We start from the raw sequence: 19985 nt of genomic DNA, 5'->3' as shown, positions 1-19985 counted from the left end.
TGTTTCTGGGGCATGGGGGGAGGTGTCAGCCCCCCACCTGCCCCACAAGTGCCCCCCAATCCTCCCCCACCCCTCTCCTCCCCCACACGCACCTTTTCCACCAGAGCTGGGCCCAGGGTCTTGTTGATGTGATCCACGGCCTTCAGCACCCCTGGGGGGTCAGGGCAGGGAGTGTGACCTCTGACCTTGGGGGTCACCCCCTCCCACCAAACACATGAGGGCGGGAGGTTGGGAGGGACTGACGGGGGAGGGATTTGGGGGGCTGTTGTGTCTTCAGAGCACTGGGGGAGGTTTAGAGGATGCAGTTGGGTCTTGGGGGGGTTGTTGGGTCATTGGGGGGAGTCCATTGGTTGGGTCTTGGGGGACCCATTTGAGTCCTGGCAGCTCTTGAAGGACCCAGATGACTCTCGGGGGTGTTGTAGAATCTTGGGGGGTCCAGTTGGACCACTGGGGGGTCATTGGGGAAGTTGCTGGCTCTTGGGGGACCCAGCTGGGTTTTCAGGGACCTTGTTGGGGTCTGCAGGGTTTTGGGGGTCCCTGATTGGTTTTTGGGGTCCCTGGCTGTGCCCACTTCCCCCTCTCCTCCTCAGGTCCAACCTTTGCCCAGGTAGCGACTCTTATCCCCATCGCGGAGCTCCAGGGCCTCGTGGATCCCGGTAGAGGCTCCGCTGGGAACTGCTGCCCGGAACCGTCCTGGGGGAGCAGAGGACAGTCAGCCCCCAGCCTGGGCCCCCCCATGTCCCCAGCACCCCCTTATCTTCCCTCCACATCCCATCACAACCCCGAAGTTCCTCCAAGTCCCCCCACAGCCTCCCAACCCCCCGTCACCCTCCGCCCCCTCTCCGTACCCTTGGCCGTGAACAGATCCACCTCCACCGTGGGATTCCCGCGGGAATCCAGGATCTCCCGGGCCACGATCTTCTGGATGGACATGGCTGCAGTGGAGGGGACCTGGGGGGCAAGGTCAAGGTCAGGGGCGTCCCGGCCTGACCCCAGACCCTGCAGACCCCTCCCCATCTCCCGGGGTAGTGACCCCCGTGTCCAGGTGCCCCGGAGGTGGCCCCACGACCCCCCCATCCCACGGGGGTCCCCAGTGTCCGGGTGCCCCTCAGAGAGCCCCCCTGCCCACCCCCCTGCCCCCCAGAAGGCCCAGAGGGGTCTGGGGCGGGGGCCCCGCAGGGGGTTCCCGGGGGTCCGGGCTCCGCTCACTGGGGTCTGCCTGTGCCTGAGACCTTCCCCTCCCCCACGGGGGTCCCCCGGGACTATTTATCCTCCTCCCCTCGCCCCTCCCCCCCGAAGGGACCGCGGCCAAGTTCAGCCCCCGGGGGGGCCCCGACTGTCCGGGGCTGGTGGCACTTGCCGATGGTCCCTGGGTGTGTGTGACCCCCCCCTCCCCACCTTTGGGGCTATTTTTATCCCTCCCCAAAGGTCACGGTAACACAACCCCCCCGGGGGGGCTGGAGCGCCTTCTGGCGGCTCTGGGGGGAAAAGCACCGGCCAAATGCGGGGACGGGGGGAATTGGGGGCGCAGGATTTCTGGGGGTCCAGACGGGCCGGGGGGGGGGGAACTCAGCACCTATGGGCCCCCAGGGGTGGGGGAGCGGGGACTGAGCCCCATGGCCCCGAGCGTGGGGGAGGGGCGGTGGCTCTGACCACTTCCCGGGGAAGTTCTCACCGGGGGGGAGGAAGGGTCCGGGTCGTTTTTTTGGGGGGAAACGGGCACCCCCAGCCGCCCCCTCCGCCCCCCCTGGCTCTGGGGGTCATGGCCCCCTCCACCCCCCTCGGGGGGGGATCTCGGCCGCCGCGGTCCCCCCCCCAACCCCCTCCGCAGCCGCGTGTCCCCTCCCCCCACCCGGGGCAGGAAGTGAAACCGCCGTCCCCTCCCCCCCCCCGGAAAGTCCCGCCCGGGGCTGAGTCAAACCGCGACCCGCGGGGGGAGGGGCGGGGTTCCCGCACCCCCAGACCCGCACTGGGCTCCCAAGCCCCCCCAGCCACCCCCGTCCGTGGGGGCACGTGGGGCCCAGCGCGGGGCGGGGGGGGGTCGCAATAACGTGTCGCGATAAGGGGGTGTGTGTGTTTGTCACAAAATACCCCGGGGGGGTCGCCGTGTGTGGGGAAGGGAGCGCAATAACGGGGGCTTCGTTATAACGGGGGGGGTGTCACTAAAACCGGGGGGTGTCGCGATATCGGAATAACGGAGGGGAGGAGGCGCAATGGGGGGGGGGGGGGGGAAGAGTCGAGATAATGAGGGGGGTCGGAATAACCTGGGGCGGGTGTCAGGACAATGGGGAGTCAGGAAGGGGTCGGGATAACGGGGGGATGGAATTATCGCGGGGTTCAGAATCGTGGAGGGGGTTCGAAAAAGGTATGGGAGTGCGTCGAAATAAGGTGGGAGTGGTCGAAATAAGATGGGGAGTGGGCGCAGTAAGGGGAGGGTTCCCAATAAACAGGAGGGGGTCGCGATAATAGGAGGGGGCCCCAATGAGAGGGGGGTTGTGTCGCGATGACGGGGGAAGGGTCGCGACCAACCCCCCCATTCCCGCGCGCTCCGCGGCGCGCGCTGCCCGGGGGGGCGTTTCCCCTAGGCCCCGCCCCCAGCCCCGCCCCGGCCCCGCCCCCCGCCGTGCCCTATGAAAACCCCCCGCGCGGCGCCGGCGCCGCTTCCTCTCGGCCGCCGCCGCGCCGCGCTCGCACCGCGCAGGCGCCGCCGCACGCGGATAAAACTCCGCCCCTTCCCGCGGCGAAGCCCCGCCCCCCCGCGCGGCAGGCCCCGCCCCCCGCGCCCCGCCCCGCCCGCCCGCCGCCGCCATGAGCGGGTGGGCGCCCTACGTGGAGACGCTGCTGGCGGACGGCACCTGCCAGGACGCCGCGATCGTCGGGTACCGCGACACCCCCGCCGTCTGGGCCGCCGCCCCCGGCAAGACCTTCGCCAACATCACGGTGAGAGCCCGGGAGCGGCGAGCGCGGCGAGGGGGGGGGGGTTGAGGCGTTTCCCGCCCAAGCGCGCGGAGGGCGGGGGGACCCTGCGGCCTCCGGGGGCGGGGCCAACCCCCCCCCCCCCGCGACGGGCGCTGGGAGGGACAAAAAAGGGAGAAAAACGCGAAAGCGCCAGCGTGGAGCGCGGAGGGGGGGGGCGGGTGCTCAGACCCGGGGGGGGAACCTCCGCCCCTCAAACCCCTCCGCGGGCGTTTTGGGGGGGGGTCGCAGGCGGGCAGGGAGGGAGGTTGGGCCGCGCACCACGTGGTTCGACCACCTCCCTCTCTCCCTCACAGCCCCTTTTGCCATTTGTTTTATTGGAGTCCCTTAACGGGATGGGGGGGGCGCTGGTGTCTCATGGGGGGTAGTGGACGGGGACACCCCCCTTTCACTTAAAAACCCTCTAAAAATGCGCGGAATGCGGCCACTTCCCGGTGGGGGAGGGGCGGTCGGGGCTTCCTGTGGGGGAGGGGCGGCGCGCGCGCACCCCCTTCCCCCCCTCCCCACTTCCCCCCACGGAAACGGGGGGAGGGGGGAAGTTTTGGGGAGCCCATGGGGGGGTTGGAGGGGGTTATTGGACGCCTCGTTCCCCCTTGGGGTCACGGGGGAGTTATGGGGGTCCCTGGATGCCTGGGCCACCCCTGGGGCTTTTGGGGGGGTTCATGAGTATTCACGGGTTTGGGGTTCGGGGGGATTATGAGGGTACCCTGGGTTAATTCCAGGGTCCTTGTAGGGTGGGTTAAGGGGGCCCCTATGGGGTCTCTGAGGGGATGTTTCTGGGCTCCCCGTGACCTGTTGTCCCCCGTGGAAGTGGTGACTCTGGAGGGTTCTGAGTGTTGGGGGTCGTGGGATGTCATGGGAGTCCCCGGATCCCCTGTGGGGTCCCCTGGGGGGGTCATGGGTCACACGTGGGGTCTCTGGGGGAAGTCATGGGGGGGGTCTCTGGACTCCCGGGTCCCTTATATGGTCATGGAGACAAGGTTATGGGAGTGCTTGCACATGCCAGTCCCTTATGAGGTCCCCGTTGGTTTTGGGGGTCTGGGGTCGGGTTTTTGGGGCTGTCCGCTCACCTTCGTGCCCACAGCCGGCGGAGGTGGCGGCGCTGGTGGGCCCCGAGCGGGGGCCGCTGCTGGTGCAGGGGCTGACACTGGGGGGGCTGCGCTGCTCCGTCATCCGGGACTCGCTGCTGGTGGAGGGCGAGCACAGCATGGACCTGCGCACCAAGGGGGCTGCCGGGGCACCCACCTTCAACATCACGGCCGCCATCACCAACAAGAGTGAGTGAGGGACCCCTGTGACACCCCGTCACCCTGTGACACCCCCTCTGTGACACCCCCTGCCATCCCCTCCCTGAACCCCCCCACCTTCAACATCACGGCCACCATCACCAACAGGAGTGAGCGAGGGACCCCCTGAACCACCCCCTGGCACCCTCCATCTCCCCCGCCATCCCTCCCATGACCCTTCCTGCCATAACCAGTAAGAGTAAGGGACCTCCCTGTAACTGCCCTGTCACCCTGTGTCACCTGTCACTCCCCCCCAGCACCATTCACCAACCCCAAAGCCCCCAGGTGCCCCCCACCTGTGCTCCCACCCCCCCAGATCTATACACAGGTGCCCTCCGGGTCTCACAGGATCATGGTGTCACCTCCCATCACACTGTGTCACCTCCTGACCGGTCCCTGTCACCCCCAATGACCCCAGACCTCCCCAGGTGCCCCCCATGTGTCTCATGGCATCACTGTGTCACCCAGTGTCCCCTACCAAAGCTCCCAGGTGGCCCCCACATGCCCCCCCATCACCTCATGTCACTCTTTGCCCTTTCCCCTCCAGCCCCACCTGTCCACGTCACCTGCTGCTCTCTCACCTGTGTCACCCCTGATCTGCTCCCTGTCACCTCTGTCCTCCCCCCTCTGCTCCAGTTCCCCCAATCTCCCCTTGTCCCCTCCTAGGATCCCTTCATCCCCCCTATTTCGACCTCCTCCTCCTCCCCTACCATGCCCCCCCCACTCTGTCTGGGGGGGGTGTGTGTGTGATGGGGGTTTTGAGGAGGGTTATGGGGGGTGATGGGTGTTTTGGGGGATTGGGCCCCCCCTTGACGCCCCTACCCCTGCAGCCATCGTGCTGGCCATGGGCAAGGAGGGCGTCCACGGCGGCTGCGTCAACAAGAAATGCTACGAGATGGCCAATCACCTGCGGCGCAGCCAGTACTGAGGGGGCTGTGGGGGACCCCCGGGGCCACCCGGGGGCCCCCTGGACCCCCAGGGACCAGCAGGAGCCGCCAGGGACCAGCAGGACCCCGTCCCCCACCCCCCTCTCACCTCCCCAGTCCCCGCTGCCGGCAGCAATAAAGTGCCCTTGTGGGGAGTCACTGTGGGGCTGGAATGTGTCGGGCAGGATTTGGGGGGGTGGGATAGGAGAACCCGATGTGTGGGGCAGAGCTGTGGGGTGTGGCTCTGCCCTCCACCCAGGGCACGGGGAGCCTTCCCAGACAGCCGGGTCCAAGGGTGCTGTGCCGCACCCCGAGGGGGCAAAGTCTGCGATGGGGCGGGGGTGACGCCCTGGCACCCGCCCCACAACCCCCCCACGCTCTCCCAGACCCTCCAGAGGCAAAGTCGGGGGGTAAAGGCTTTATTGGGGGGCTGCACCAACAGCAGGGGGGTTCTGGGTGTCTGTGGGAGGGAAAGAAGGCGGTTGGGGGACACTTGGGGTTGGGGGACAAGGGGACACTGTGGGGTGGGGGGCAGGCTGATGAGGGCTGGGGAGGGGATGTGGGGATGATGTGAGGGGCTGCTGTGGGGCAGAGGGGGTCATGTGGGGTAGGGGGGATGTGGGGCAGGACTGGGCGTGCGGAAGCAGCTCCGGTGCCGTCCAGGCCTTATAAGGACAACGCGGCAGCTCCGGCGCTTCCTGTTCCCCCCCCCATCTGACTCACGGAGGGGAGGAGGGGCCCGGACGTGCCCCAAGGAGGGAATTGGGGTGTCAGGGGTTGGTCCGTGAGGCAGAACTTCCCCCCGTGGCATGGAGGGGCCCAGGTGTTCAGGTCCCCTATGTGCCACCCCTACCCCCACTTCCATGGGGCCAGAACCCCTCATTATCCCATCACTGTCCCACCTGTGGGGCTGGGGTGCCCTGTCACCTGTAAGATAGTGTAACTGGGGCTCCCCTGTCCCCAGGTGACCCCCTCACCTCTGTCACCTGTAGGACAGTGTCATCTGTGTCACCTCCGGTAATCTGCACCCTCGGGTGGCCACACCACCTCCCAGCACCTCAGGGGGACCACAAATTGGGGGGGTTGTTGGAGAGAAGGGGCAGAGTTTTAGGGGAGATTAGAGCCTGGGGAGGGGTTGGGATATGGTACCTGACCAGTGACTCCCAGTTAGAACCAGTAACAGGAACTGGCAGGAGGTGCCATAGTGGGTAGGGGAGTTCAGAGTGCCCCCAGTGCAGACTGAGGCACCTGAGACCATCTCTAGTGCCCCCCAGTATAACCAGACTGCCTCCCAGCGTGCCCGGAGTGCCTCCCAGCGTGCCCCAAGTGCCACCCCGTATTCCCAAACTGCCTTCCATTGTGCCCTGAGTGTCTGTCAGCGTGCCCGGAGGGCCCCCTTGTGTTCCCAGACTACCTCCCGGAGTACCCCCAGTATTCCCAGACTGCCTCCCAGTGTGCCCGGAGTGCCCCCAGGGTGGCGGATGTCCCCCAGTGTGCCCAGAGTGCCTCCCAGTGCCTCCAGTGTACCCACAGCGCCCCCCAGTGTCCCAAATGCCTTCCCACTATGTCCCAGCGCCTCCCCAGCACTCACTACCTGGAATAGGACTGGGCAGGCAACGCAGCGGCGGCTGAGCAGCGGCGGATCTGGGTCCAGGTCCGGGTCCGGGTCCGGGTCCGAATGCGGGGCTGGCTCCGGGGGGTCCAGGGTGGTCCCGGCCCCTCCCGCCCAGCCGGCTCCCCTCAGGACCCACAAGATGGCGAAATCTCGCGAGACTAAGAGGTGGGGGCATACCCCAAATCCCGCCCACGGCCCTACTGACCAATCCCCGCGATTCTTCTTCCCGCCTAGACACCCTCCACCGATGAGAACCAGGGGCGGGGGCAGGCGCGACCACGCCCTCTTCCCAGATAACTCCGCCAAACCACACCACGCCCCCTCCCCTCCAAAGTTCACGCCCCCTGGAGGACAGGCCACGCCCCCCGGCGGCGCGCACGCGCCCCGCGCAGGAGCAGTGGCGCCGCGCCCCCCCCGAGTCACCTTGGGGCGCCGCCGGTCCGGGACCCCGCGCGCGCCCCCGGTCTCTGCGCGCGCCCACCCCGCGCCCCTCGCGACCCCCGGGACACCCCCCGGGTCGCCGTGCCCTCCCCCCGGTTCCCCACCCCGGGACCGGGGCCCGCCCGCCATGGCGGCGGCGCCGGCGGCCGAGAGGCCCAAGACCTCCCCGAAGTCCATCAAGTTTCTCTTCGGCGGCCTGGCCGGGTGAGAGACCCCCGCCCCCAAAACCGAGATTCCCCCCCCCAAACCGAAGCGGCCCCCCCCCCCCCCCCCCAAAGCGAGAACCCTCCGCCAAAACCGGGACACCCCCTCAAACAGAGACAACCCTCCCCCCGAAGACAAGACCGCTCCAAACCCCTTCAGCCCCCCGCAGCACTCCCGTTGCCCCTTCAGCTCGACCCCTTGAGCCTCCCTCAGCCTCCCAAAACCCTTTAACTCTCCCCCTCCGAAAATTCCCACCATTGGCCTCCACAGCACCCCCTAAAATCCCTTCAGATCCCCTAAATCCCTTCCAGCTCTCCCAAATCCCTTCTGACTCCCCCAAATGCCCCCCAAGCCCCCTCCAGATCTCCTAAATCCCTTCTGAGTTCCCCAAATCCTCCCCAAGTTCCCTGCAGCCCCGCTAACCTCCTCCCAATGTCCCCTCAAATCAATTCTAACCCACTGAGCCCCTTCAGGCCTCCTGAAACCCCCTCCAGCTCCTCCCAACCCCCTCACCAGTGTCCCCTCCCAGCCCCCCAAAACTTCAGAACCTCCAACCCCCCTCAGCCCAGGAATCCTCTGAGAGGGCTGTGGGTGGATCTGGGGGCCTGTGGGAGAAGTGTGAGTATTTTTGGAGTCCCCCTGACCCTCCTTGACCCCCCCTCTCCAGGATGGGGGCCACTGTCTTCGTGCAGCCCCTGGACCTGGTGAAGAACCGGATGCAGCTGAGTGGGGCCGGGGCAAAGGGGCGTGAGTACCGCACGTCCCTGCACGCCCTGGGCTCCATCCTGCGCCACGAGGGGCTGCGGGGTGTCTACACTGGGTACGGGTCCCCCAAAACCCTTCTGAACCCCCAAACCCCCGGGGACTTCCCCAAACCCCGTGTCCCTTCACGCCCTGGGGTTCATCCTGCGCCACGAGGGGCTGCGGGGTGTCTGCAAGGGGTACAGAACCCCCAAAACGCTCTGCCACCCCCCAGAGCCTCTGGGCCCTTCCCAGACCCCATGTCCCCACATTCCCTGGGGTCCATCCTATACCACGAGGGGCTTCGGGGTGTCTACACAGGGTATGGGCCCCCCAAAACCCCCTGAGCTCCCCTAACGCCCCCTGACCCTCCCCAAAACTTGCCTGCAAGCCTTGGGCTCTTCCCTGCCCCCCATTTCCGGGCTCCTCCGTTCTCGGGGTGCCCTATTTTCGGGGTGTGCTCCCCCAGGCTCTCAGCAGGGCTCCTGCGCCAGGCCACCTACACCACGACCCGCCTGGGGATCTACAGCGTCCTGCTCGAGCGTTTCGGGGGCCCCGATGGGACCCCCCCTCCGTTCCTGGCCAAGGCCGCCATGGGGATGACAGCCGGGGCTGCGGGGGCCTTCGTGGGGACCCCTGCTGAGGTCGCTCTGATCCGCATGACGGCTGATGGCAGGTGAGGCTCCCCCCCCGAATTTTCCCCCGGGCCTCCAAATTCAACTTCTTTACCAAAATCCCCTTTTTTCACCCCAAATCACAGGCTGCCCCCTGGCGAGCGCCGCGGGTATCGCAACGTGTTTGATGCCCTCGTGAGGATGGCGAGGGAGGAGGGGGTTCTCACACTGTGGAGGGTATGGAGGGGCCTGGGGGACCCCAAAATCCATCCCCCTTCCCTAAAGCTCCCCTAGTCCTCTCCATGATCCCAAATGCTCTGAGACCTCCCCCCATCATCCTGGGACCCTCCCCCGGGGGTGCACGGAGGGGGGGATGTTCTCATGGTTTGGGGGGGTTTGGGAGTGCAGGGGGTCCCCCGAAACCCCCTTGTCTCCCCCTAGGGCTGTGACCTCACTGTGGTAAGGGAGGAAGGCATGCAGGTGGGATGTCTGAAGGTGCAGGGGGAGATGGGGGGGGGGCCTCGGGGTGCAGGGGGAGATTGGGGGGGGGGCCTGGGGGTGCAGGGGGCTTCCCCAACCCCCTCTCTCTCTCCCCAGGGCTGTATCCCCACCATGGCCCGCGCTGTGGTCGTCAATGCTGCCCAACTTGCCTCCTACTCCCAATCCAAGCAATTCCTGCTCGACTCCGGTGAGTTTGGGGCTCTGCCCTGGGGGTCCCCCCAAATCCTGGCACACCCTCCCCTGTCCCCCCTTTGATGTTTTGGGGTCCCCCCAGGGCATTTCCGTGACGACATCCTGTGCCACTTCTGCGCCAGCATGATCAGCGGGCTGGTGACCACGGCCGCCTCCATGCCCGTCGACATCGTCAAGACCCGGTGGGTTCATTTGGGGGATCCCCCACCCTCCCCTGTCAATTAATTATGGATTTGGGGGTCATCCCAAAACCTCTCCTATTTCACCCGAAAAATTCTGACAGGATCCAGAACATGCGGACTATCGATGGGAAACCCGAGTACCGCAACGGGCTGGTGAGCGAGCAGGGCTCTGGGGGGGCCTCAGCGTTTGGGGGCGGCCCCCATCATTCTGGGGGGGATTCTCTGTCAGTTGGGGCATGGTTCCTGTCATTTTGCAGGGGTTCCTTTTCAACTGGGGAGGGGGTTCCTCACTGTTTTGAGGGCAGTGCCTGTCATTGATGGGGCAGTTCAGGTCCTTTTTGAGGAGGTCCCCATCATTTTGGGGAGTTCCCTTGCCATTTTGAGGGGAGTCTCCATCATTTTGGGAAGGTTTCCCATCACCTGGGAGATGAGGGGTTCATTTTTAGAGGGCTTCTCGTAATTTTGGGGGTGGGGTTCCCTCCCTGCAGGACGTGCTGGTGAAGGTGGTGCGGTACGAGGGGTTCTTCAGCCTCTGGAAGGGCTTCACCCCCTACTACGCCCGCCTGGGCCCCCACACCGTGCTCACCTTCATCTTCCTGGAGCAGATGAACAAGTGGTACCAGCGGCTCTTCCTCAGTGCCTGACCCCCATTCTGGGGGGGAGGTCAGGGGGATCTGATCCCATTCTGGGGGCTCTTAAGGGGCATCTGATCCCCCCCCAGAGGAGTCTGGGGGAGGGTCTGACATCCCCCTCGAGGGCTGTGGGGGGAGGGGCCCTGTAAGGATGCCTGTCTCCCCCACCCATCAAGGCTATGAAGTAGCCCTGGGGCCCTATGGAGGGGTCTGGGGCTCTACTGGGGTGCATGACACCCTCCCCAGGGCTATAGGAACCCCCAGGGCCCTATGGAGTGGTCCTGGGCTCTATAGGGGCGCTTGATGCCCGACATGGGGGCAACAGGGGGGTTCCTGGGAGGTGTCTCGTCCCAAAGGGACAGCCCTAGACTTCCTATGGAAAATGTAGGGTGTCCTATAGGGGCCCCCCTACTCCATGTGCCCTCTTCTCACACCCCCTGGGGGTTTTGTTACCAGCCAAGGTCAAGATCACACTGTGGGGCAAGAGCCCCCCGAAGCCCCCCCCAACCCCTTCCCCGTGCTTTGTAATGAATCATGAATTGTGATCATGTAATTAAAGCAAAACCCCACAACGATGGGGGTGTGGTTTATGTCTGTGACACCAGGGGCAGGGCCATGCAGGAGGCACATGGCTCATGTCCCACAACGCGGGTCTGGCCGTGGCCCCCTGGAGGGGACCCCCACGAACACACAGCAGGGGCAGTGGGTCCGCAGAGCCATTGGTTTTGTCCTCCCCCACCTCGTTCAGGGGTCCCGGGGGGGCCCCTCTCTCAGGCAGGGGGGCCACCGTCACCCCAGGGCAGGTCGGGGCCAGCCAGGACGGTCCGTTCCACCCCCTCCTCGGTGATGGCCGCCAGCCGGATCACGCCCCCGCTGGAGCCGTCCCGCACCATCGCCAAGGCCAGTGCTGGGGGACACAGGTTAGGGACCCCCAGAGTCCCTCCCAGGACCCCCACAAATTCAGTGCCCCCAGATCCCCTCCAAGGGCTCCCCAAATCGCCTCCCAGCACCCTCCCCAAACCCCACAGTGCCCCTCCCAAACCTCCTTCCAGGACCCTCTCGCACCCTTACACGTTCCCCAAATCCCCAAGTCCCAGGACTCCCCCAAATGCCTCTGTGCTTCTCCAAATGCCTCCCAGGACCCTCCCAACCCCTGCCCGGCCCCGCCCCCCACGCCGAGTCCCCCAAACCCACCACGGGCAACGAACTCCTGGCACTGGGAGCGGCTCATCCCAGGCTGGAATGTGGCATCCAGGTATCCGTAGATATAGGAGCTGCCTGAGCCCCCCACGGCGAAGGGCTGGCGCAGGAGAAGCCCCCCCAGCGGCACCACATACACCTGGGGGGGCACAGTGGGGGCTGTAGGGCACTCTGGGGTAGAGAGCAGGGGATGTGGGGCAGGAGGGTGCAGGCAGAGCCTGGGGCTGAGGAGGGGGCTATGGGACAGAAAGGGGGGGACTGTGTGGCAGAGAAGGAGATGCCAGGAGGCAGAAAAGGACATAGGGCAGAGCAAGACACTCCAGGAGAGAAGAGGGGGGGATGCTGTGGGCCAGAAGGACCCTCACCTGTCCACCCCGGCGCGGGTCCCAGCCGGCCACGATGATGCCGGCGCTGAGCTCCTCGCGGTAGCGGTAGCAGCTCTGCTGGAACAGGCGCGCGGCCGTGCGCACCCGCGGCGGCTCCTCCAGCTCCACGCTGTGGGGCAGGGACGGCCGTGGGGCTGGGGGTCAGCCTGGGGGCCCTCCCCGCACCCCAGCCCTGCCCCACAGCAGGGGTACCTGTGGAAGGCCAGCTGGTAGGCCACGGCGTCGGCCACCGCCTGCGTGTCGGCCGCCGAGCCCGAGCGGCAGCAGAAGATGCGGTCGTGGACCGGGGTCAGCTTGTCCGTCACACGGTTGGCCACGTAGGACCTGGGGGACACCGACAGTTTGAGGTGATCCCGCAGGGACTGCGGGACAGGCAGGGTCACGACACGGCAGAGGTGCTGGGACAGCCCTGGAAAGGAGCCACTGGCCCCAAAAAGCTGCCAGAGCCCCGCGGCACCCCTGGAGCTGTCACTGCTTCAGGCAAAGAGGAATTTCGTTGGACCCAAAATACCAGGTTTTGCAAAGAGGGGAGTTAAAAAATGTGGAATTTGCTGTGCTAATAAGCTGATTTTTACCACCACCGCTGGGGAACAGTTCTGTGGGATTCACAAACTCCCCCTGAAGGAGGAAAAAGGATTTGGCCAAGGAAAATGGGATCTGTGGTGAGAAATCCAAAGGCTGGGACCAGGTGCACAAGCTTTAACCTGAGGATGTTTTTTCAGGAATTACTACACAAAAATAAAGGATTCTTGGATGAATTTGGTGATGAAAAACACCTGTCAGGTGGGACACTGATACCTGCAGCCACACGGGGCCACGGCCACAGCTTCGGGGGGGGCATCACAGTGACATCACGGTGACACCATGACAAGGGGTCATGGGTGACAACCCCATGACAGGGCCTGGCCCTGGTGATGTCACTGATGATGTCACATCACCATCCTCACCCGGTGGTGGTGCGGGAGTCGGCCCCGATGACGACGCCTCCGTCGAACTCCACGGCCATGATGGTGGTCTGGGGGGAGGAGAGGGAGGGGCTGCACTGGAGGTCCCTGTGCCACAGCAGACCCCTCCCCACCGAACCCCCCTGTGCCACAGAACCCCCTCCTCCCCACAGCAGCCCCTGCCCCACAGCACGCCCCTCCCCACAGCAGCCTCTGTCCCACAGAACCCCCCGTCCCACAGCAGCCCCTGCCCCACAGAATCCCCCCTGTCCACAGCAGCCCCCGCCCCACAGAACACCCCTTCCTACAGCAGCCCCCCATCCCCACAGAATCCCCCGGTGGGGTCCCCCTGACACACATCACCCTTCCAGCCCCTATGGGGAACTCGCCACCCCCAAGGCCCTCTCTCCAGCCCCACTATGGGGTCCCTTGTGCTCTATACCTATCAACGGCCCCCAGGATGGCTCTCGCTGCTCGCCCCAACCCCCCCCCAGCCCCGCATCGGGGACCCTCCGTCCCAGAGCCCGCCCCCTGCCCACGGGGGGCCCTCCTTCCCCGTAGCCCCCCAAGCCCATCGCACGCCCCCAGCCCCGAAAGCGGGTGCCCCCGCGGCTCCCGGCGCACTCACGCCGGTGCTGACGGGCTCCGCCGTCCAGTCCCGATGCAGCCCCGCGGGGCCCGGCCCGGCCAGGGGCTCCCGCACCGTCACCGCCGCCATCTTCCGCGCGCTTTACGGCAGCGTGGCCGGCGCGACGTGGAGGCTGCGACGCTTTACGGCAGCGCCCAAAAATGCCCGAAAATTCATTGTGGGGTGTGCAAAAAATATTAAAACCTGACGTTTCTCATTTTTTATATGTTGAAAAATGATCCTAGTTAATATATAAATTACTTTCAACTGTATTATATATAGGATCTTGGAGTATAAGAAATTCTGAATATAGATATATAGGGTTGGAAAATACAAATAAACTTTGTATAAATATAAATTAAACAATACTTGGAAAACACAATAACTATGTCGAAGAAGCAACCTGCAACAATAAATAAACATATACGATGCTATACAATGCAGTCCAGAAGTCATTGGGCAGGGACTCCCCGTGGCTCTCAGAGGATTCCATCACTGATCGTTCGGCCAATCTCACCCCGGACACCGTAAGTTCTGGGAAAACTGATGCCGTCTTTCACCCCAGGAATCTGAGTCTCCTTTGCGTGGCTGTAAGACAAAAGGGGAGGGACGCTGAAGTGTGCCTTCTGTGACCTCGGACTTACCCCCAAACCGAGCCTATACATTTTGTAAGCCCAAAGAGCGCTGACAAATGCCCGTACCATAGACACTGTTTGCTCCTCCACCTAGCTCTGACTCTATACACCCAAGCAGGGAATCGCAAGACCATCCTGCTCACAAACTGTACAGCCATTGGCTCCACTGTCTAAGGGAACTGACATGTTGATGTGAGACTGAACAATATTTTATCTACCCACTGATCCACAGAGCAGGGCAGAGCAGTTCCAAGCTGACCCCAAGTGAGACATCCCGTACCCGTGACAACACAGACCATGTGACACAATTAAGAGACAAACCTTGCTTTGCCAAGATCAGATTTTAAGAATTGAGATGCTGTAGAAAAGCATGACCTATAGGACTACTGTGATAATGTGACTGGGCTCAAAAGATCCTGAAAAATAAAGATGCTAATGAGATGATTGGTCATAAGTGCCTGTCAAAACCCTGACCATGGATGCACGATGTCACCACGTTCGGAAGCTAAGAAAGGAATGACGTGGAAAACAAGTCCTCCTGCTTTATGAGGGATGGCTGGAGAGCATCAGTGATGATATGACCTGGAATGAGGCCTTAAAAGAGGTCTGACCCTAACAGTCAGAGATGTGATTCCAAAGAAGGCCTGAACCTGCAAATGAAGCAACTGACAACTTTGGTACTCGGCTACACAGAGAAGACTTTCAAGAACCTAAGGATGATGCCTGATGCTTCCCATGAGCCCCTCGAGGGCAAGATGCAAAAACCCTAAGGACACAAAACACGGACGAGACAAAGAATGTGACACAGACTGGAACTGCTCTGCCCTGCACACAGGAATCCAATGATAAAAAGTAAGCCCTTCATTTGATGCATCCAAATAACCTATCACAGGATAGCCCTTGCACTGGACTCATTTCAAAAATCCCTCCAGGCCAGGCACAGATTTGCACCCACTCCCAACCCCTCTCTGGGTCTTTGCCCTGCACTTATCTTTCCGAGAGCAGGGGATGCCAATCCAGCTTTGATGCACAGGAGGGGCACCTGGGCTGGCTCAGAGGTTCCTGCCATCGTCAGACCACTCGGAGTCAACTGCGAGAAAGAAAACCAGACACCAGATCTGAGGAGTGGGGCACATGGCCCCAGCCCCCAGGATCCCTCTACTCTGTCACTGAGGCAGGTCCTCGGGTCACTGGCTCTGACCGGAGTCACACACTGTGGCTGTCATCTTCTGGGATACCTGAGGGAGTGAGAGACAAAATTAGAGGGCATTTCTAAAGCTGCAGTGGATCCCTGCTGCTCCTGCTACCTCCCTGACTCGCCTCAAATTTTCCATCCTCGACACAAAATGACACTTGGACGATAGAAGTCACCCCTGTCCTCCTCTTTGCTACTGCCCCGGTTCGCCTCGAAGCCTCGTCCGACCCTGGAATTTGCCCCCACCGGACCTACAGAACACCAGGGTACGTGCTCGACGGCGCTGCCCCGGTAATAACTGCCCATCAGTCACCGTCCCCGAACAGCACTGAGCCTCCTTACGTTCTCCTTGGCCCGTGACTTTGATGTTCTCAGACTGACTGTGGGACCTGGTTATTTTCTTAGTCAGCTCAAAGAAATGAAACTGAGAATCATTTCCTGCATTAGCACTTGCATCTGCCAGAACACAACAATCCCCCTACTGACCCTGTATAGGCCCTGCTATCCAAGTACTATCAGCTCCACAGCACTCAGCTATAATGACTGCACACGAGTTATGTACACCTGCTCCATCCAGCAGGACCGTACAGCCATCAGCTCGACTGCCTAAGGTAACTGACATGTTGATGTGAGACTCTGAGCAATATTCTATCTACCCCCTGATCAACGGAGCAGGGCAGAGCAGTTCCAGGCTGACCCCAAGTGACACACCCCACACCTGTGACCACACACACCATGTGCCACAATTAAGAGACGAAGGACACAAAACAGAGGGACGAGACAAAGGACGTGACACAGACCAGAACTGCTCTGCCCTGCACACGTGAATCCAATGATACAAAGTAAGCCCTTCCTTCGATGCATCCAAATAACCTGTTATAGGATACCCCCTCCACCGGACTAATTGCAAAAATCCCTCCAGGCCAGGCACAGACTTGCACTGACTCCCAACCCCTCTCTGGGTCTTTGCCCTGCACTTATCTTTCCGAGAGCAGGGGATGCCAATCCATCTTGGATGCAGAGGAGGGGCACCTGGGCTGCCTCAGAGGTTCCTGCCGTAGTGAGAGTACTCGGAATCAACTGCAAGAAAAAAAACCAGACACCATATCTGAGTAGTGTGACACGTGGCCCCAGCCCCCAGGATCCCTCTACTCACTGTCACCCAGGCAGATCCTTGGGTCCCTGACTCTGACCGGAGTCACACACCGTGGCTCTCATGTTCTGGGATACCTGAGCGAGAGAGAGACAAAGTTAGAGGGCATCTCTAAAGCTGCAGTGGATCCCTGCTCCTCCTGCTGCCTCCCCAACTCACCTCAAATGCCTGGATGCTCCCAAAGGTAACCCAGATGGCACCTGCAATCACTAAAGCTCAGTGCCTTGTTGCTCATCCTTTTAAAACTTGGAGTCAACTACGAGAAAGAGAACCCTAAACAATATGTGAGCTGTGTGGCACGGGGCTCAAAGCCCATGATCCCCCTACTCACTGTCACCAAGGCACGTCCTCGGGTCGCTGGCTCTGACCATAGGCACACGCTGTGGCTGTCATCTTCTGGGATACCTGAGCGAGCGAGAGACAAAATTAGAGGGCATCTTTAAAGCTGCAGTGGATCCCCGCTCCCCCTGCTGCCTCCCCGACTCACCTCCAATGCTCATCTGCTCCCAAAGGTTACCCGGATGGCACCTGCAACCAAAAAAGCTCAGTGCTTTGTTGCTGATCCTTTCAATACTCAGAGATGACCTACAAGGACAGCTCAAGGGGACCAAACTGTGTCCATCACCTCACTGTGAGTTGGCTTCAGCCCTGGGACGCTGTGTACACCTCCTGCAAAAAAACCCCCGAGGCAAATATGAGTACTGAGATACTGCCCAAGAGTTTGCTGCTCCCATGGCAGTTTCTGTCTGACACCCCTTGACCGTGACCTCTTACAGGCAGGGTCCCTGTCACGTTGGACTGCACATCAGAAGTCTGTGCACTGCCTGTAAAACAAAAAAACAAGTATGTACACAGATTCACCACAAGTACACCACCTGCAAAAGAGCAGCTAGTTTTGTCCTGAAGTCACTGCTCACCTTCCTCATCGGGCTCACCTTCCCTCTGGTGCCTGTCCTCTGCTGGGCTGAGGGCTCTGCATCTTAAAAAAAAAAACAATAAAACAAAACTAAACCACCAAACCATCCAAATGATCAAGTAAACCTAGGGCCAAAAGTCATGTCTTGGCTCTGACCTCACATGACAACCCACCTTCTGACTGTGCTCCTCCAGCCTCCTCTGTTCATCTCTGCTTTACATCCAGTCCCTCTGACACAGCAAAGAAATGAGTTAGCAAAGTCAGCCATATACAGAGGGGGACTTTAGCTGCTGTGCAATTCTAATTTCCTTAGACAAGCCCTCTGGGGGTCCAAAGACAACCTGTACAAGCAAACACTGACCTCACTTTAAGGCCCTGCCCTCAGTGCCTAAGCCTATCCACAGGGTAACTGGGAAGTCTCCTTTCTACTCCACCTACCCCCAAGTCTACACTGCAGGGCAGAGCAGTTCCAGGCCCAACACAAACTCCAAGGACACATTTCCAGACAAGTGCTGTGGTGCAACCAGGAGAGAGAACTCTGAGAAAGGAACGACGCCAAAATGGATGTGCTGCCGCACAAGAAGACGGAGGATACGGCGAGACTGAACGGAGGAGGCTCTGAGGAGCCTGAACACACACTCTAACAGAATGGCCTGGGACAAGAACTGCCTTCAAAATTGCTAAGATGGATAGGAGACAAGGCTATGTTCAGAATCTTCTTTAACTCTCAGAAATCCCAGGCGGTTACAAGAGATGACTGCACAGCACAGCCACCGATACAACCTGTGAGGAGGCTGTAAAAGACACCTGACCTGACACTTCTCAGATGCGATTCCGATACATGTCCAAGCTAGTGAGCCAAAGAACGGATGGTATGGGCACTGGGCTGGGCAGTGCAGAGGTTCAAGACCCTAGGAATGATGCCTCAGATAAGAACTTTGAGGGCAGAAAGCAAAGATGTGGTGACTGTGAATAGTAAGACACAAAACACAGACTGGACAAAGGACATGACACAGACCTGAACTGCTCTGCCCTGCACATCCTACTCCATGATGAAAAGTAAACTGCTCCTCCTATGTGTGCCAAGGGCCTGTTAGGGCAGACCCTTTCCCCTGGGCTCATTTGACAATCCCTCCCTCCTAACCATAAAACTGGACCCAGCTCTCATCCCCTCTCCAGGTGGGAGTCCTCCACTTATCTTTCCCACAGCTGGGGATGTGAATCCATCTTCAATGTGAAGGAAGGACGCCCGGCTGGCTCAGAGGGTCCTGTGATCCCTGACTGGGTCACTGTGAGAAAGAAAACAGAAACTGACCCAAGAGTTGGGCAGCACGTGGGAGATAACCCTGCAATTGGCTACTCACCCTCCCCTGAGCTGAGAGGTTCTCAGGCCACTGGCTCTGACCCCAGTCGGAGGCTGCTGCCATCACCGTGTGCCGTACCTGGGGGAGCGAGAAAAAAAGTTACGGGGTGTTTCTGAAAGTAAGGGAGACCCCAGCACCTACTCCCTACCTCCCCAACTCAACCTCAATGCTCCTCCTTGGCCAAAGGAAGGCTGGATGGCACCTGCAGCTGGAAAAGGTCCAGCCTTAATTGATGACCCTCCTAGTACTAGGAGATTACTCACAAGGACAGATGAAGACCATCAAACCTAATTGGCAGGTGGCTCCAGCCCTCTGAGGCTGCACACATTCTCTGCAAAGTAAAAAAGCCAAAGGCAAATGTACAGACTGAGATACTGCCTGAAAGGATGGCTTTCCTAGGGGAGCTCCTACCTACCTCTCCTCCACAGTGACCTCTTACCAACAGGGGCCCCGAAGCACTGGACTGTCTGTTAGAAGGTGGCAGAACCCCTGGAAAACACAAGAAACAAAGCATGTGCACAGATTCACCACAACACCTGTAAAAGACCATCTAGTTCTGTCCTGGAGTCAATGCTCACCTTGCTCACTGGGACTCACCTGGATCACCTCCCCTCCGGTGCCTAGAGCCTCCTGGGCCCAGGGCTCTGCAGCTGAAAACAAAGAAAAACCCAAACAACAAAATCCTCAACACATCCAGTAAATGTGGAGCCAAAAGCCACATCTTTGTGCTGATGTCAGGTGACCACCCCCCTTCTTGCTCTGCTCCTCTGGCCTCTGTTCTGTTCAACTCTGCTTTACACCCTGTCCCTCTGACATGGTAAAGAAACCCTAACCAAAGTCACCCAGATAGATGGGGAGAGCTCAAAGAGTCTCCCTTCTCTTTAGGCAAACCACCCAGGGTCACTGCCTGCAGCCAAAGACTGCAGCTGTAATTGCACAGAATATCTGGGTGAAGGAAAGGAAAACTTAAGTGGCACATCTGAAAAGTCAGTGGGTGCCTTCACAGGCATTTAGGGGGCTCCTGGACACTGCTTTCCACCCACACTACCTTCAAAACACCCCTGGCAATTGCTAAGCTGGCACCCCAGCTCTCCCTCCAGCTCTGGGCTGTAACCCCCCACTGACTACTTGCAAACCTGGGTGTCTGTAGCATCTTCAACACAGAGCAGCTTCACCTGAGGACTGGATAACACTGGTGAAAAAATGCCAAGCTGCAGTTGAAATGATCAGGAAATCCCAAAGTATGCAAGGCTC

General features: G+C 61.1%; 3 protein-coding genes and 1 long non-coding RNA gene across 4 annotated transcripts; 2 read left to right on the top strand and 2 right to left on the bottom strand.

Moving 5' to 3' along the window:
- The first annotated feature begins 2665 nt into the window (after nucleotides 1-2665).
- PFN1 (profilin 1) lies at nucleotides 2666-5347 on the top strand. The gene is made up of 3 exons (XM_064643368.1): nucleotides 2666-2940; nucleotides 4061-4253; nucleotides 5093-5347. The coding sequence occupies exons 1-3, from the start codon at nucleotides 2809-2811 to the stop codon at nucleotides 5188-5190; spliced, it is 423 nt and encodes a 140-aa protein (XP_064499438.1). The 5' UTR covers nucleotides 2666-2808; the 3' UTR covers nucleotides 5191-5347.
- Nucleotides 5348-6927: 1580 nt separating this feature from the next.
- SLC25A11 (solute carrier family 25 member 11) lies at nucleotides 6928-10885 on the top strand. Its single transcript, XM_064643366.1, has 8 exons — nucleotides 6928-7448; nucleotides 8116-8268; nucleotides 8659-8865; nucleotides 8950-9040; nucleotides 9401-9491; nucleotides 9579-9678; nucleotides 9780-9831; nucleotides 10167-10885. Exons 1-8 carry the CDS (start codon nucleotides 6943-6945, stop codon nucleotides 10320-10322), a joined length of 1356 nt encoding a protein of 451 aa, XP_064499436.1. The 5' UTR covers nucleotides 6928-6942; the 3' UTR covers nucleotides 10323-10885.
- On the bottom strand, nucleotides 10864-13602 carry PSMB6 (proteasome 20S subunit beta 6). Its single transcript, XM_064643367.1, has 6 exons — nucleotides 13469-13602; nucleotides 12844-12911; nucleotides 12089-12220; nucleotides 11876-12005; nucleotides 11505-11649; nucleotides 10864-11217 (listed from the first exon to the last, which is right to left on the bottom strand). The coding sequence occupies exons 1-6, from the start codon at nucleotides 13556-13558 to the stop codon at nucleotides 11081-11083; spliced, it is 702 nt and encodes a 233-aa protein (XP_064499437.1). The 5' UTR covers nucleotides 13559-13602; the 3' UTR covers nucleotides 10864-11080.
- Nucleotides 13603-17953: 4351 nt separating this feature from the next.
- On the bottom strand, nucleotides 17954-19975 carry LOC135407960 (uncharacterized). Its single transcript, XR_010427113.1, has 5 exons — nucleotides 19868-19975; nucleotides 19310-19381; nucleotides 19147-19220; nucleotides 18995-19062; nucleotides 17954-18809 (listed from the first exon to the last, which is right to left on the bottom strand). It is a non-coding gene; the product is annotated as an uncharacterized LOC135407960 (long non-coding RNA).
- Nucleotides 19976-19985: the final 10 nt, after the last annotated feature.

This window comes from Pseudopipra pipra, unplaced genomic scaffold (assembly GCF_036250125.1).
Source record: "Pseudopipra pipra isolate bDixPip1 unplaced genomic scaffold, bDixPip1.hap1 HAP1_SCAFFOLD_111, whole genome shotgun sequence".
In the NCBI taxonomy this organism is placed as follows: Eukaryota; Metazoa; Chordata; class Aves; order Passeriformes; family Pipridae; genus Pseudopipra; species Pseudopipra pipra.
Note: the sequence above shows the minus strand (reverse complement) of the source record. Positions and strands in the feature narration are given on the sequence as shown.

What these genes read in the sequence shown, in the direction of transcription:
- PFN1 (XM_064643368.1), top strand. Translation starts at nt 2,809, where the DNA reads ATGAGCGGGTGGGCGCCCTACGTGGAGACGCTGCTGGCGGACGGCACC. An exon ending in AGACCTTCGCCAACATCACG is followed by an intron (nt 2,941 to 4,060) that starts GTGAGAGCCCGG and finishes TCGTGCCCACAG; the next exon opens with CCGGCGGAGGTGGCGGCGCT. An exon ending in GGCCGCCATCACCAACAAGA is followed by an intron (nt 4,254 to 5,092) that starts GTGAGTGAGGGA and finishes CTACCCCTGCAG; the next exon opens with CCATCGTGCTGGCCATGGGC.
- SLC25A11 (XM_064643366.1), top strand. Translation starts at nt 6,943, where the DNA reads ATGGCGAAATCTCGCGAGACTAAGAGGTGGGGGCATACCCCAAATCCC. An exon ending in CGCATGACGGCTGATGGCAG is followed by an intron (nt 8,866 to 8,949) that starts GTGAGGCTCCCC and finishes CCCAAATCACAG; the next exon opens with GCTGCCCCCTGGCGAGCGCC. An exon ending in GTCGACATCGTCAAGACCCG is followed by an intron (nt 9,679 to 9,779) that starts GTGGGTTCATTT and finishes AAATTCTGACAG; the next exon opens with GATCCAGAACATGCGGACTA.
- PSMB6 (XM_064643367.1), bottom strand. Translation starts at nt 13,558, where the DNA reads ATGGCGGCGGTGACGGTGCGGGAGCCCCTGGCCGGGCCGGGCCCCGCG. An exon ending in GACTCCCGCACCACCACCGG is followed by an intron (nt 12,221 to 12,843) that starts GTGAGGATGGTG and finishes GGTGTCCCCCAG; the next exon opens with GTCCTACGTGGCCAACCGTG. An exon ending in CCAGGAGTTCGTTGCCCGTG is followed by an intron (nt 11,218 to 11,504) that starts GTGGGTTTGGGG and finishes TGTGTCCCCCAG; the next exon opens with CACTGGCCTTGGCGATGGTG.